The 17,742-nt window shown below is 38.9% G+C and overlaps 1 protein-coding gene across 5 annotated transcripts in view; it reads right to left on the bottom strand.

Annotated features, from left to right (window-relative positions):
• Positions 1–17,325, bottom strand: part of Ssx2ip (SSX family member 2 interacting protein) — a 39,764-nt gene extending 22,439 nt beyond the window's left edge. For 3 of the 5 annotated variants that reach the window (XR_002817632.1, XM_012516508.2, XM_004649068.3), the window contains exons 1-7: positions 17,195–17,325; positions 16,113–16,282; positions 15,159–15,371; positions 12,069–12,179; positions 10,697–10,832; positions 8,766–8,841; positions 8,515–8,692 (exon numbers count right to left, since the gene is read on the bottom strand). Coding sequence is in view for 4 of the 5 variants with exons in the window: in XM_012516508.2 (XP_012371962.1) it covers positions 8,515–8,692; positions 8,766–8,841; positions 10,697–10,832; positions 12,069–12,179; positions 15,159–15,371; positions 16,113–16,282; positions 17,195–17,237 (927 nt within the window). In the remaining variant the exon portion in view is untranslated. The remainder of the gene's footprint in view (positions 1–8,514; positions 8,693–8,765; positions 8,842–10,696; positions 10,833–12,068; positions 12,180–15,158; positions 15,372–16,112; positions 16,283–17,194) is intronic. The other 2 variants (XM_023699049.1, XM_023699050.1) reach the window with 2 other exon arrangements.
• Between the last annotated feature and the right edge of the window lie 417 nt (positions 17,326–17,742).

Raw genomic sequence — 17,742 nt, 5'->3', positions numbered from 1 at the left:
GATTTGATTTGAAACTGTCTCATTGCTGTTTATCAATAAAACTTTGAAAAAAAAAAAAAGAAAAGAAAAATTAGCTAGAAAAGTAGATCTTTTAAAAAACAGAAAACAGGAGGCAAAGTAGATCTGCTGGCTCCCAGTCCCACCATCTGAGAACTTAGGTGTATGGTGGGCAAATATGGGAACGTGCAGAATCCAGCCTGCTTGCACCACCAGCACAGAGGCACGGTGGATCTGCTGGCACCCTATCCCACCTTCCGAGAACTCAGGCAGATGCTGGGAAGCTACGTGGTGCCATGTGCACCACTGGCAAGAAAATGTGATGGATCTGCTGGAGTAGTATCCCAAAGTTTGAGGGTATAGGCAGACGTTGGGGTGCTGCGGGTTCCTGATGAGTCACCCATGCCCACCATCTGCACAGCTTTGCTAAACTCTGGCTGGCCTTCCCCACCAGTTGTGAGAGCTTTATGAGACATACCCTGCACCCCACTGTAGCAGGAACCTTACTGACCCACACTGCACCCCTCTCTCACCACTGCTGGGTCTGGGCGATCACTGGCAGCTTCAAAAATACCAAAACTAAGGAGCAAAAGGAAATCTCAGTCTTCCAGCCCACTCAGAACAAGTCCAGGAGACAAGGAAAGAGAAGAACTTGGAAGTTACACACCTGAAATTTGTGCAATGATACCAACTGAGGTAAAGGAACACATCCACAAGGCTATAGAAGAAATAAGATCAGAAATAATCTCTCAGATCACAAAAGAAATGACAACAAACATGAAAAAATTCCTTGCCACATATAAAGATATAGATTAAAAAAAAACAGGAGAATAGAAAAATGATGGAAACATCGAATGAACAATATAGGAAAGAAATGGAATATATACAACAGATTCAGACAGATATCTAGGAAATTAAGAACTCCATTGAAAGCTGGCAAAAATCCTTTGAACGAAATGGAAGACAGACTTTCGGAACTTGAAGACAGCAGTGCAGCTAATGAACATGAAAAAAAAGATCTCTTAAAACTAACAAGGGACCAGGAAATAATTCAGCAGCTACAGGATGATGCAAATGAAAACAATATAAGAATCATAGTTGTCAATGAAACAGGAATCAGCACAAATGATATGAAAAGACTGTTTGCAGAAGTAGTAGCAGAAAATGTCCCAAGCATGAGAAAAAAAAAAAAAAAAAAACCCTGACATACAGAAAAATGAGGCATGTAAAACTCTAGTTAGCTATAATCAAAATAAACCTTCAACTACACACATAATCGTCAAGATCACAGAAATGCAGCAAAAGAACAGAATACTAAAAGCTGTTAGAAGAAACATCACTTATAATGGCAAGCCCATCAGAATCACAGCAGATTTCTCAATACAAACCATAAAATCAAGAACTTGGAGTTAAATATTATAGGTCTTAAAGAAAACAAAACAAAGACTTTCAACCCATACTGACGTACCTTGCAAAACTACCGAATTCAATGGACAGGTAAGATTTGCCATGTCAAAGAACAACTGAAGAAATTCATGACCACTAAACCAATCCTACAAAGAGTACTGACAGGTATTCTAGAAAGATAAAGAAACAACTACAAGACGAACAGAAAGGAACCGCCAAGCAGAGCAAGTAATTAAGAAGAGAGGAAAGGAACCTATAGCACGTAAAGAACAGGACAGAGATGATCAGTTATAACCATCAATGTAAATGGCCTCAATTCACCATCAAAGGAAACAGATTGGTAGAATGAATCAAGAACAAAATCCATCAGTATGTTGTATACAAAAAACATATTTAACTCAAAAGGAAATTCACAGACTGAAAGTGAAAGGATGGGAAATAATACTCCATGAGACAGGAACCCAGAAAAAAAGCAAGGACAGTATTCTTGTTGCTGACAATATCAACTTCAAGCTAGGAATGATTAAAAGAGATTAAGAAGGTTACAACATACTTGTTAGGGGGAAACTGCAAGAAGAGGTAACAATCATAAATATAGGTGCACCCAATGTAGGTGCACCCAACTACATAAGACACATTGTTTAACAGACATGAAAGATCAAATGAGCAACAATACAATTGTAATGGGGGACTTTACCAAGTAGGCAAAAAAAAAAATTCAGCACGGAAATAACAAGACTAAACCAAACTTGTGAAGAAATGAACTTAGTAGACTTTTAGAGTGTGTTTCACCCAGCAATGTCCAAAAACACATTCTCCTTACCTGCACATGGTATATTCTCCAAATCAGACCATATACTAGTGCACAAAACATGCTTAATTAAATGAAAAGGAACTGAAATTATCCCATTCACAATATCTAATCATAATGCCATGAAACTAGAAGTTGACAAGAAACCACAAAAACACCATAAACACATGGAAATTAAACAACAACCTCCTGAAAAGCCAGTAGGTCACAGATGAAATTAAAGTAGAAATTAAACAACATTTACAATTGAATGAAAATGTAGATACAACTTAACAGAATCTGTGGGACACAATGAAAGCTGTCTTAAGAGGGGCATTCATTGGTTTTTGGGTTTTTTTTTTTTGTATTGGGGATCAAACTTAGGATCTTGCACTTGCCAGGCAGGCTCTTAAGCCACTGAGCTGTCTCCCTAGCCCCAAAAAGGGAATTCAGTGTGATAAATTTGTACACTAGGAAAACAAAACAAGGCCAAATAAACAACCTTATGCTGCACCTCAAGCTCCTAGAAAAAGATGAGTAAGTCAAGCCCAAAGCCCAAGGAAGGTAGGAAATTATAAAGATCAGACAGAAATAAAAGAAAAGAAGATAAAGAAAACAGACAATATTAAAAATTAATGAATCAAAGAGTTGGTTCTTTGGAAGAATAAAATTGATAACACTCTAGCCAGCCTTATCAAAAAAAAAGAAAGACAAAAATTCATGCAGTAAGAAAAGGGTGAAATCACTAGACACCCTATAGAAATTCAGAAGATCAACAAGCCTATTTCCACAATCTTTATTCTCACAGGATGGAAAACACAGAGGAAAGGGACAGTTTCCTAGATACATAAGAATTGCCAAAGCAGAGTCAAGAAGATACTAAAAACTGAATAACCCAACAACTGGAAATGTAATAATAATAAAAAAAAAAACACAAAAAACTTTACAACAAAGAAAAGCCCAGGTCCTGATGGATTCACAGATGAATTCTACAATAAATTTAGAGAACATTCAATACAACTTTTCTCAAACACTTCAATGAAATTGAAAGGGAAGCAATTCTCTCAAACTCATTCCGAGAGGAAAGCATTATTCTGATACCAAAACCAGAGAAAGACTTAACTAAAAAAAAAGAGAACTACAGGCCGATCTCCCTAATGAACACAGATGCAGAAATCCTCAATAAAATACTAGCAAATAGAATGCAGCAAATCATTAAAAAGATTATACCTCACAACCAAGTGGGATTCAACCCAGGAATGCAGGGATTGCTCAATATATGCAAGTCCATAAATGTAATACACTATATCAACAGAGCCAAAGACAAAAAACAAATGATCTCAATAGGTGCAGAAGTTTTTGACAAAGTCCAACACTCACTAGTGATGAAAATCCTACAGAAAATTGAATAGATGGTCTATATCTCAACCTGATAAAAGCCATCTATGAGAAAGCTACAGCCAACATCATATTACATGGGCAAAAACTGAAGTCCTTCACTTTAAAATCAGGAACAAGACAAGGATGTCCACTGTCACCTCTCCTGTTCAATGTAATACTGAAAACATTAGTCAGAGTAATTAGGCAAGAAAGAAAAATAAAAGGAATAGTGATTAGAAAGGAAAAGGTGAAATTATCATTATTTGCAGATGACATGATACTCTACATAGAGGACCCCCAAAACTCCACCAAGAGATTTGTAGATTTAATAACCAAATTCAATAGCATAGCAGCACACAAAGTCAACAGTCAAAAATCAGTAGCAAGACAGAGATATAGCTCAGTGACAAGTGATTGCTTGGCAAGCATAAAGTCCTGAGTGTAAAAACAAACAAATTGGTAAAAACAAACAAACAAACAAAAAAACCAATAGTACTTTTGTACATAACAAATGCACCAAGAGAGAAATTTGGCAAAGCACGTCTTTCATAATAACATCCAAAAAATTGAAATACTCAGGAATCAATCTCACAAAGGAAATAAGATTTATACAGTGAAAATTACAGTGCTCTGACAAAAGAGGCCAAAGAGGATTTCAGGAAATAGAAAGATATTCCTTACTTCTGGATTGAAAGAACCAACATTGTGCAAATGGCCATACTCCCAAAATTGTTATACAGATTCAATGCAATCTTAATTAAAATACCATTAGTACACCTCACAGACCTAGAAAAGACATTCCTAAAATTTATTTGTAATCAGGAAAGATCTAGAATACCAAAGGCAATCCTGGCCAACAAATATAAGGCAAGGAAGGAGGCATTATAATACCAGACTTGAAATTACACTACAAAGCTATTGTGATAAAATCAGCATGGTACTGGCAAAAAAAAAAAAAAAAAAAAAAGACCCAAGGATCAATGAAACAGATTAGAAGATGCAGATACAACTACATATTCAGCCACCTTATTTTTGACAAAAGGGCCAAACAAATGGACTGGAAGACACATAGATAGCCTCTTTAATAAGTGGTGCTGGAAAAACTGGCTTTCTACATGCCAAAGGCTAAAATTAGACCCATGTCTATCACATGCACTAAACTATAGTCAAAATGGATCAAAGATTTAGACATTAAAACAGAAACCCTTAATCTCCTGGAGGAAAAATCAGCTATAAATCTTAAAGACATAGGGGTAGGTAGAGAGTTCATGAACAAAAACCAAACTGCATGGCAAATACTTCAAAGAATCAACAACTGGGATCTAATCTGTTTGAAAAATTTCTGCATATCAAAAGAAATCACCAACAGAGTAAAAAGAAAATCCACAAATTAGGAAAAAATTATAGCAAACTGTCCCTCTACCAAAGCCTTCTACCTAGAACATATAGAATTTTAAAAAGTCAGGCCCCCAAAATTCAAAGACGTAATCCAAAAACGAGCATCTCAGATGAATATACACTTCTCATCATTTCAGAAATGCAATCTAAAAAACAATGAGATTGCATCTCACCCCAAAAGAATGACTGTGGGGAAAAAGTAGTCCTTGTCTACTGTAAACTGGTACAACCACTCTGCAAAGCAGTGTAGAGATTCCTCAAAAAGGTAGGATTGGAGGTCCTATTCAACACAGCTGTTCCCAGAAACACTAAAAACATACCAGCGATATATGTGCAACTATGTAGATAGCAGGGCAATTTGTCATCGTGAAATCTTGTAACCCAAATGCCCATCAACTGAGGAATAAATAAAGAAAATGTGGTATTTTTACACAATGGAATGTTCTTCAGCTATAACAAGGATAAATTTGAGGCTTTTATTGGTAAATGGATGCAACTAGAAACCATACTCAAGTGAACTAAATCAGACCTACACATGCCAACACTGTATTGTGTCCCTAGTCTAAGAACCTGAAAGAGTAAATAAAGTCTGAAGGGTATAACAGACACTGTGAAAAGAGAACGAATTTGTTTAAAAGGAAGGAATTACTAAGATAAGGAGAAGGACAGGAGAGGGAGTGGGAGAAAGATGCATTAATGTATGTATCCGGGATGGCCTGGATAACTGTACTGTAGGTTTCTGCTGATCTATGGAAAGGAGCAGTTAATGTTTAATTTTTTTTTGTCTTCTTTTCTCATTTTTTCTCCCTTTGTTTCTTCTTAATTTCTTTTTTTTTTTCTTCTTAATTTCTTTTAACTTTTTTTCTCTTTTTTTCTTTTTCCAATGTTGCATGCATGTATCTGGTAATCTGAACAATTAAGTTGAAGACAACATTATACAGTACAATAAATACTGCTGGATTCATAATATACTGTTTAGTGAAATTCTGTATCATTTCTAGTTTTTTTATTACTATTTTGTATTCTCTTTAAAACAAGTAAATAAATAAAAGTAGAAAATACTTTAAAAAAATGATTTCTCTTGGGGGGAGATAGCTTGGTGGTTTAAGCACCTGCCTGGCAAGAGCAAGGACCTGGGTTTGATACCTGGTACCACATACCACACACATGACAGCTCACCCATGTAATCCCCGTGTGGGGGAGGCTGAGACAGAAAGATCACTGAGTCTGAGCTGTGTAGCGAGATCTTGTATCAAATAAATAAATCTCAAAAAAAAGTTTTCTCCAAAGTTAAGTATTTGAATTATGAAGAATTATACAGGCTACTATGATTCACAGGCTGAACAGCAGAGGCACTAACTGATCACTTGAGAGAGATCTTGAGCTCCTACACACTTTAGCTGACTGGAGATGGCAATGAAAGGTTAGGAAAGGATGGGCCAAAAACTAAGCAAGTCTCCCAAGTAATGGAAACCATGCTCATCTTAAAGAGATATTAGTGAAAGTTAAAAACTGACTGGAAGCGACAGACTAAGAGCAAATGTTAACTAAATATAAAAGGTCAAACAAGCCTCAAGTTGGAGGGAGTAAAAGTAGCATCCTTGGTTTTAGTTATCTTGGTCAACCAAGATCCAGAAACAAAGTACAAAACAGTAAGATACCTTGAAGAGAGAAACAACACAACTTTTACTGTACGATACTGTTGTTACTGTTTTAGTTACCGCCATTAATCTCTTACTGTGACTAATATACAAATTAAATTTTCTCATAGGTATATATGTACGGAAAGACAAGATCTGGACAGCACAGTATACCCAGTGTTCAGTACTACTTTTAAGTTCAGGCAGCCATGGGGGTCACAGAATGTCTGTAACCCCAGTGGGTGAAGGGGACTACTTATTCACATATTAGTTTAAGACTTGTTTCCTGCAGCACTGGAGACTGAATACAGGGCCTTTGCACTAATGTACATCTTCAGTTCTCTTTTTATTTTTTAAGACAGTTTCACTAAGCCAACAAGTTGCCTCGTTATGCTTAAACTGGCCATCCTCTTGCAGCATTCTAAGACTATAGATAGGTCTGTGTCACCATGTGGAGTAAAATCAATTTTTAAAGAAGTAAAAAAGGTATAGGAGGTGAGACAGGCTTATGAGCTAGTCTTATCTGTAATCCCACAAAAGAAATAATCCTCAAATACAGGTTTAAAAAAACAAATTTTGGTGACTCACTGCTGATGAGCATTTTCTGTCATGCTTATTACTTTTTTATTTGACACGGGGTCTTGCTATGCAGTTCAGACGTCTCAGCCTCCCCAGCGCTGGGATTATAGGGATGTGCTGCGATGCCCGCGACTCTGAGGCTGACATCACAGGACCCAGGATCGAACCCGGGGCCTTGCACTTGCCAGGCAGGCACTTAGACCACTGAACTATCTCCCCAGCCCACTTACTACTTTTCTACTTTAATCACTAATGTGAACACCTTGGAGCCCAGAACTCATATTTACATGAAAGTTAATTAGGTAAAAAGAACTTTCCACCGTGATGTCATTTTCCAGCTTCTCAAGTTATTCCCCCTGCACCCAATGCTCTCCTTGTATCATTTAGCTCAGGCGCACCCACTGATTTTGTTAAGGACCAGCTCAACTGTTGTCTTCTCTATGATGTCTTCTCTGATGATGACTGCCACCATAACTTCTCTTTTTGCCCTTGTACCACCCTGTCACAGTACTAACCTGTGCAATCATCTCTTAATGTCAGTCTCTCCCAGAAAAAGCTTTGCTTCTTTTTTCAGACACAGTCTCACTATGTAGTTCAGCCTGGCCTTGAACTTATGGCAATTCTCCTGCCTGTCTACCAAGTGCTGGGATTACAGGCATGCACCACCACACCCAGCGATTTAGAAAGAGCTTCTTGAGGGAAGAAGGCAACGCCTTTAGCTTTTTATTTTCAGGAATAAGAACAGAATGAATACTCAATAGGTGAGTGGACTGAATGATTCTTATTTCCTACAGTTAACAAAAATTTTACTCTCTAAAATTTAGAATACATGATACTTAAACAAGGGAAAGCTGATTTGGTATCATGGCTGAGTGTGAGCTCAATGGGCAGACCCGAGTCTGCACGAAGAATTAGGCAGACTACTTCTGCCACGTGTCACACTGGCCGGGTGAAGCACTGTACCTGCTTCCTTGTCTACAAAATGGGAATCATTACACTATGTGGGGATAACCAGATTACAATATTTGAAGTCATATCTGTAAGAAGTAATATAAAATGAGACGACGCTGATAAAGTGTTTATCACAGTGCTCACTTGGCATGGACCAAGTCCTCAGAAGCTTATCTCCACCGTTTCTGCGGTACTGCTGGACACACAGGGACACTTCTTGTCGTTCAGTGAGTGAAGACAGCATAGCATCGAGGGTCCTGTCTCAATACAAAAAGCGTGCCCACCACACAGGCCCACCACACCCACCCACCGATCCGCTGACTGCTCTAGCCAGTGGTCCGAACACTGTCACAGAGAGAAAAGGCTACTTACAGCTCCTGTACTCTCATCTGCTCTTTCTCTAGGTGTCTTCTTTTGGGGAGAAAGAAGAGAGATCATCTCCTTTTTCATTTGCTGGAGAACCTTCTTAAGTTCGGCATTTTCCATTAAGATTTGTTTCTGCCGGTATTCATAATCATTCAAGAGAATTTTATACATTTCATCCTCGTTCCTGAGAAAGAAACCATCATCACGGAGCAGCACTGGCAGGACGGAGGCTGACCACCCCTCGCAGCAGACGCTACCTGGCTTCGGTTTTACCAGTCCTCCAAGAGCCCCGCTTCCCATCAGCTCTGCCCACGTAGTTCAGCACGTCCATGGCTGCAGTGTGAACACATAAAATGAATTCTTACCACACGTATTTAAAAGTCTACACAGACTAGGGAGGTGAGTATATCTGGTAGACAGGATGAGATGTGGGATGAAAATGAGTAATTTCAAGTTACTAAGAAGCACTGAGAGATCTTGGTGAACTTATTTAAGCTTATTTTTCCCTGATATTGTGAGACTAACACAAGTATCTACCCAAATAGTTGTGATGATTGAAAGAAATGCAGTTAAGGCCCTTAATATGGAGGGTAAGCACAGTAAATATTTTTTTAAGCACAGTGAATATTTATTAAATTTTACTTTATCATTTTAATTATCAAGAGTTAGCAAACCACAGCCTACCTAACTCTGTAAATAAAGCTTCACAGAAAAACAGCCACCCCTATTTGTTTATATACTGTCCGTAGATGCTTCTCCACAGTGGCAGAGGCAGGAAGTATGAAAAACACTTGCAGACCCCACAAAGTCACACATGTTCACTATCTGGACCTTTGCTGAAAAGGTTTGCTGTGCTCTATCAATACCACCATTACCCTTGTCATCCTCAAAGAAGTCAAGCCCCTGACAACAGTAGAATCTCTGTGCCCTAGGTAGAGATGGATGCACTTGGTATAAGAAGGAACCAGGAAGAGAATAAGTGATTTCAACTGTAGTGCTAATAAAATCACCATACAAATGTGCTACTTCCAGTTGGGTGTGGAACAGAAAATACCTTGACCCCTAAGTATAAGCACTCAGTTTCTAGAATTCAATGTTCAGTAAATGACTCTAACTAGATGTTCTATTTTGTGCTTTCAGCATTTCATTCTCCTCTCTTAATTTTGTTCCTTCTTTTATGGACAAACACAAGGATAACCGACTTTATAACCAATGACTATCCACATGAGCAGACTTCTAAACTCAGAATACCTAAGCATTTCCAAGCTTACTATATGATTACACCTTCACTTTCTAGTTTTCAGAAATTTTAAAAATAAAATAGCATAACTACAATAGCACAAAACACCAGTAACACAGGTGACACGAACCTCTGGCTCAGAGCAGGCAGAGCTGACCACAGAAGAGCCGGACACATGGCTCACCTGCCGGTGCTGAAGCCCAGGTTCAGGTCAGCAAAGCCAGGAGTGTGGCTGCACAATGTAGGCCAGAGGAGGACTATCACTGACCCAGAGGGCATGCGTCGATCAATAAAATGCACACACTTCTCACTCCCTGGTCTTCTCACTCCCGGCACCAAGCCGGAACGACTGTTCTGCTACCTCTACTTATAGGTGTCGCTTTACTTTTCAAAATCTACACTATTCACCTGAAATTATGCACACGTTTGCACAAATAGTTGTAAATTAAAAGTTTTCAAAAGAACACTACTACAGAAAAGTATCCATTAGACACTAACATACTTTCACCGTACATCTCTGACTAGCAGCTTCAAAAATACACAGCTAACCTCATCAGAATGAACTCAAATGCACATGAATGAGTTGGTCAGATGAAAAATTTTCTGACTTTAACTCCAAAATCCTACTTCTTTTGATATTCCCAAACACACTCTAATTCTTAATATTTGCTATGGACAATCAGAGTGTCTGTCCTCTGACTTAACTTTTCCTCTATGGATCAATTCTTTATCTGTATATTAAATATATGCAATTTATGAGGCAAACCTAAGAGATTCAGTTTTTACTAACTTTCTAAATTTCCACTTTATGGAAATTTAGAAAGTTTATATACACCATCTAAAATCAACTGTGGAAAGCATGAAAATAACACGACTGGGCACAATATATTTACACTTAATTCTCAGCATATTATTTATTCTCTTGCTGGAGCTCTGCCAGCTGCTTACCTATTTTTTTATCCTTTTTGTTCATAACAAGTTGATGTAGACGTTCTTTTAGTTTATTATATTCACGTTCTTTTCTTTTCATATCATGATTGTACTGAGTAGCTCGACTTGCAATGATATTTTGTAATTTTTGTACCTGGAAAACAGTATTTTCTATCAAATAGGTTAAGTCCAGTTAAAATTCACAAACTCATCTTCCCATATAATACTTAAAAAAATTCTTCCTTCAATGGAAACTTCTTAAAAGATCATTATGTTAATCATAGTCTTTATTACATGATTCTAAAATTTCTCATTTTAATTCTAAATTCATATTCTACACTTTTGCCTTTAGAAACAGTAAAATGAGAAAAGCTTTATCTGAAATAAATAAGATTCACTGATCATTTTTAGTGACTTTCTTATACTGTCACCTTGCAATCACTTTCTTTAGTGTGTTAGGAACTAACTGCAAGGTGTATTAGCCAGTGGCACATGGCAGCAGGAAACCACTGAGGGTCATTTCTCTGATCAACATCTACTGAGTGTGTACCTGTGTCATGCACTGCTGTTCAAAGTTTGTATCCGCTATGGCTTCACAGGCAGTGCTTGATAGTAAGTATGTCTTACCATACACAGCCATTCCCAATCATGGCTGACTTACTCCTTCTCCAAGAGAACTATATTCCAACCAACTATATTGAACTACATTGAAATATAATCAGATCAAATAAAAATGTTATGTGAAATAACTGGAGTTATAACTTTATAAAGCAAGTTAGCACCTTTGCCCTGGAAATAAGATTAGTACAGCGAGCTGCTCCTGTGCTCCTTTTGTCAAGTGTATGCCTGCGTGGAGGAAGAACATGACTGCTTAGTGGAAGAGGGGGCAGACAGGGCTGGGAGTGGCGCAGCGGCAGCATGTGGGCTTGGCGTGGCACAGTTTGGGTTCAACTCCTACAACCACAAAACGAAAACAAACATTGACAGGCATGCTCGGTACCAATACAGGAACAGCAGAGACTCGAAGATCTGCATTGAGAACACCTCTATGCCCAAGAAAAAGTGAGTGACTGCGTACTCAGTAAGGACGGCTGGGGCAGTCCAGGCCGCTGGCTGTTGCTATGAACTACTTTACTAAGCCAAATGGATCCCCTGGGGGTAGGGAAGGAAGGAAAGAGAGGGCTTCTTCTCTGTCAGTTAAATATAACAGTATCATATACAGATGTTCACCAAACCAATCTGATGTGTGATAAACAATGGCTGTTTCAAAGTAAAGTGATTCTTAGTGTGTATTACCAACAACCCCCACTCAAAAAAAAAAAAAAAAAAAAAAAAAAAAAAAAACCCATACAAAATTCACTTAAACTTCATGTGCAGTAAAACCACCCACCTCATCCTTCTCATTTTTCAGTAGCTGGTGCAAATTCCTGTTCTTGCACTGTAGCTGTCTGTCTCTCTCCTGAAGCCCGATAATTTCCCTCCTGGATGCTTCCAGTTGTTCCTAAAATATCCATATGCCATTCTGATTAAAATTAACACAGAATTCATAACGACTAATTCTGAAAAGATCAGTAAGAAGCTGTATATACTAGTTTGTTAGCTAAAATCAAAGTTAATGGCATGCAAAAAGTATAAGCGGTTACCACAGAGCTTAATATTATAAAATTAAATCTATATATCAGGTTTTATAGCATTTAAATACAAATTTTGTATTTAAGAGCTTCAAAATGATTCCTTTGAAAGGCCCTCATTCCATAACACTGCCACATACCTAAAATTTCTCTTAAAGACATTTTTAGTCCTTCATATTAGCACACCTTTGCCGTACACGTTTATGTTCCTTGTGTGGAGCTGGTACATGCACATAACCCGGGAAGGTCTCCTCAGCTGCTGCAATGCTGTGACCCCGCCCCCTTGAGAGTGCGCTGGACTCAGAAAGAGTCAAATATGACTTGGAGTCAAGTCTGCAGAAAGGTGGGGACACTGCCCGGGGCACTACTTTACTTCAAGTCCCAAACCCCTGGTGCCAGGAATCAAACTCGCGACCTTATGCTGGCCAGGAAGGCGCTCAGCCGGAGCTTAAGCCCGGGTGAACACACCTTACTTCCATCATCCTCCTCCCCTCCCAGCCCTTCCCTCCCATTCCATCTAAGGAAGACCCAGCTCCCTCCTCCTATTAGGTTCTGCTTTGCTCTCTGTGTATAACTTGGGCTTCTCAGTACGAGAACCCAGGCAATATTTGATCTTGTGTGTCTGACTGAACTTCACATTATGGTTTCAAGAGGTTTGAACACTTGCACAACAGACCCGGGAAGGTCTCCTCAGCTGCTGCAATGCTGGGACCCCGCCCCCTTGATAGCACACTGGACTCAGAAAGAGTCAAATATAACTCGGAGCCAAGTCTGCAGAAAGGTGGGGACACTGCCTGGGGCACTACTTCACTTAAAGTCCCAAACCCCTGCAAAGGTCGGCTCAGGGCTGTCTGCACCACCAAGCGAGACCCCACCGCGCCACCCCAAGTGCAGCACCTGAGTGTTTCTTCACCTTGCTGCCAGAGCCCTATTTACCTCCTGTATTCCCGTTCACACCCCCGTGCATCCCGGTTTCTGTACCAGGTTCCCTTTCACACCATAGGGAGCACGTCTCCCTCCCCGTTTCTTACCGCTCCTCATACTTTACATACTCTTGGAGTGCAACATCTCTCACTCCTGCTTTTATACAGGTTAACTGCTTGCATGGAATGTCTTTTCCCAGATAATGAATTACCTCTCTGTGAGACTTTCTCTCATCTCCTCCACCCAGAACAATTAATGCAGCAAATACTAGACTGCAATCTCCTCATGGGCAGGGACTAAGGTTTCACTCATCTTTGAAATGCAGTTCCTACAACAAACTCAATAAAATCTTGCTCTACAAGTAGACTGAATCGTATGCTAGACCTAGAAACTTTCAAGACTAGAATGGTGACTTTCCACATTGGATACACATTCCTAACCAAAGATGAGCCAAAATGAGAGATTTTGGCCCAGGTTAAATCCCTAATTAGGCATTTTGGGCAGTCCTAATAAAAGACCACCCCTTAAAGAAAAGCTGTAGTGGCTCCAGCTTACCAACATCATGGTATGTTCACTCACTAGCCCCTTGTTAAGATCTGGCGAAAGGGCCACAAGAGTAGAAATACTATCTTCTAGGCTCCCAACTGGATCGGCCTAATCCATATAAGGCCCCTCCACTGGTGTCTGTGGTTTGGGTGAATGCAGGATCCAGGACCACAGCCTTTGCACAGGCCTAGAAGGAACTGAATCTCCCCTTCAGCTCCCATAGTTCCCCAGTCAGCCAGGACATACAACCAGATAACTTCTATCCCTGATGCATACTGGATGCACAAAAACTTAAAACATTATTAAAGAGGAGACATACTGTTATCATTGCATATGAACTAAGAAAACAAGTGGCATCAGGCAGTGACAGTCTGGAAGAGGCATGTGTCACTGAGCAGCTGAGGGGCTTCGCTCCATCATCCCCGAAGGGTGACAGTGTTTGCTGAGTGACTACGCTGCTTCTACTGTAAGGCACACTCTCTACTGGACTTCCAATACTACGTGCAGAGACCCTGTTATTCTCTCACAGAGATCAGAGATTTAACATCCCGAGTTTATCTTCTTATTGTTCTCTCTTCCTGAGGTAGGAGGGGAGAGGATGTAGAGCAAGACAGAGGAGAGGGGCACGGACCAGCAGATGAAGATTCGAAGGAAGCTGACCTGAGTTTGCAAATAACAAAGGCTTTGATTCTCACAAATAAGGAGACCCAATAGATACTAGTATATTTAAGAAAAATATTAGGCTTGGATTATATTACATTTTAAATAATATACAACCACAATATAAGTTCTTACCATACTTCAAACACCTTGCTCCTCTCCTTCTGAAATAAGTTTTAAAAAAGGAAAATATAAAAGAAAGTTTAAAGAAAAAAGGAAGAAAAAGAAACGAGCAACATATGTTCTACATCTGAATATAGCAGGTCAATGATCCTGTGGAAGTAGTATCTTTTTTCAGATAAAGGTTAGTTTAACAATGCACTTTTCCACAGGCTTCACTAGAATCCTAGCGACTTATAACAGGTCTTATCTAGCCTGTTTTCACTACTGAAATTTGGGTTAAGTCTTAGAAGAGGCTGCATCATTTAATTGTAAGAAAAATATTCTTAAACCACACAGGATGGGGCAGAGGAACCCTTACTGTGTCTTCCTCTGAATATACCTATTTCTTAATCAGCTTTCGACAGAATCAGAAAATTTCTAAGCAGTTCATAAAATCAATGGCTTCAATTTAAGTATTAGAAAGTAATACAATCAATGTGTATAAATTACTTTTATGTTCACTTTTACTTAGCAGTTTGCAAAAAACTAAAGCTTTTATTTGATAAAATCAATGAATACTTGTAGCGCTGAGTGACATAACGGAGTGAAATGTCTACCTTAAGTTTTGCATAGCAGCTCTGCAGATGGTCCATGTCACTTCCCAGTTTCAGATTTTGTGTTTCCACATTTTCCTGAGCTAGAAGATTCTTCCGCTGAAGTACAAGTAGCTCATTCATACAATTTAAAACAGCAACTATATTTAATTCTTTCTTTGCTTCTTTACTTTTTGGTTCTTCGTACAATGAAGGAAACCCAAAAGTAGTCAATTCCTAGGAGAAAATATTTTTAAAAGTTGGTTGTCCTTGGGAAGATGTTGGTCAAAGGATACAAAATTTCATTTGACAGGATAAACAGTTCAAGAGAGCTATTGTACAGCATGGTGATTATCACAAACAATGTACGGTATTCTTAAAAACTGCTGAGAATAGATTTCATGTGTGAAGTATGCCTACATCTATTATCTAGCTCCATTGAGCCTTCCACAATGCACATGTGCTTCAAAACATACGCAAATAAAATATTTGAAAAAACAAAACATGCTATGCTTAACAAATATATACAAGCTTGTCATTTAAAAATTTAACAGGCTAGGAATCTTTTCTGAAAGAAATAGACAACTTGTCCAAGGTTATTAAGAAAATACTATCCCAAAGAACAAAAACACTTTAAAAACTGGGCTTTTTGCTCTGGTAGAAAAGCCTAGGATAATGGGAAGGCTGACCTGCTCCAAGCAGAACATACAACCCTGTATTAGACTATACAACCACAAGGTTCCCAGCAAACCTAAGTCTCAGGCCACCACGTAGTATACTTGTGCCCAACGGATGTTTTTCTGCTATGATGTGCTGGGACAGAACGCGACTTTCACCACTGCTTCTTTAAAAAACATGTTGGGTCGGGGAGATAGCTCAGCAGACTAAGTGCTTGCCTGGCAAGCACAAGGTCCTGAGTTCAATCCCTGGTTTCGTTAAAAAAAAAAAAAAAAAAAAAAAAAAAAAAAAAAAAATTACCTGATCAAGATATGAAATACTTTGTTCAATATTCTCCTCTGTGCAGAAGGCACTGAAAAAACTGTGTACATTTTTTGATAAAGGTATTGAAGAGCATAGCACTTGCTGTGAGTATAAACTTGATGGAGACATCTTTGTTTCTGAGGTATATAGAGAGATATTTTGGCTTTCTGAAAAAAGAAAAGCAGTCATATAATCTATAAAAATGCATGTGACAATAATAATGTCTACAATCAAAGATTTTATGTAATATATAGCAAACAAACTTATGTATATAAATATTTTCAAATTAGGACAAAGCCATTTTTAAATGAAAGATACATCTTTTAGAGGCTGGGGATATAGCTCAGTGGCATAAGCAACTGCCCAGCAAGTGCAAGGTCCTGAGTTCGATCCCCAGTACCACACACACACACACACACACACACACACACAAAAGCTGAAAGATACATTTTTTTCACAAATATACAATTGGTCTTCTTAGTAAGTATATTAGACACCAAGATACCTAATACCCACTGCTTTAGGTTTGTGAATATAGTAGAGAAAACACACTTGTCTATGTTATTCAAAGTTCCTGTCATTAAAGGGATAAATTAGAAAAATATACTGAAGTAGATGGATAAAAATTTTCCTCAAAAAACTGTACAAATCGGGCCGGCTAGGTAGCTGAGCGGATTAAAGTGCCCGCTTATGCAGGCTCAGCGACTGGGGTTTGATCTCCATCCTGCTGTGCTGGCCCTGCTCCTGGGGTGCACCAAGATGGTGAATGACACTGGGTGTGGTGGCGTGCCTGTAATCCCCATGCTTGGGAGAATCACTACAAGTTCGATCTGTGTAGTGAGACCCTGTACTAAATACATTAAAAAAAAAATTATAAAAATCAAACAAACAATCCATCCATACAACTGAACCAACTTAATTATGGCATGTTCTTAGCTCTTCTCTAGTAACTTCATTGAGGGTGAAAATTGGGTATTTTGTATCCATTTATGTCTTTCTTTAGTCATATCTTCACTACGTGCACTATTTCATATGTTCACAGGTCCCACTGTGGCTCCCCGGGATGGAGACTCGGTTACCTGCAGACAGACCTGGATCTGTAACAGTCATCCAATCTCCCATAGCAATTTCCAGAGCCAGGGTACCTGAGGAGCTGGTTCAGTGCTGAGACGTGTGGCCAGCTGCTATCACTCTTCTATGTAGGCATCTCCTAAGAAGCAAATGACAGAATAACTGCATCCAAATGCCAGCAAGTAAGAAATCAACGTGTAAGTATTCAGCGTGTTTCACAATGGAAACATTTTGCAGTATCTATTCCAGTGTAGATATGGCATATGGTAAAGCTTAAGAATGATATGCACATGTAGGTATCAAGTATGTAAGGATCCAGCTTCAAGGCTTCCCAAGTTCTATCAGGATATTCACATTGCTCCACCAATAAAATGATGCGGGACCTAAGCTCACTCACAATACCAATTTAAGGTACAGTGCTGCACTAAGTTATATTTCTGTATTATATTCTTCGGTACACCGGTGCTCAACCTTTTGGCTTGCCTGGGCTGTGCTGAGTGAAGTGGAACTGTCCACATGTAAACATACACTATAACTAATGAGTATAGATAACAAT

Source organism: Octodon degus, unplaced genomic scaffold (assembly GCF_000260255.1).
Source record: "Octodon degus isolate 3935 unplaced genomic scaffold, OctDeg1.0 scaffold00109, whole genome shotgun sequence".
NCBI classification, from domain to species: domain Eukaryota; kingdom Metazoa; phylum Chordata; class Mammalia; order Rodentia; family Octodontidae; genus Octodon; species Octodon degus.
Note: the sequence above shows the minus strand (reverse complement) of the source record. Positions and strands in the feature narration are given on the sequence as shown.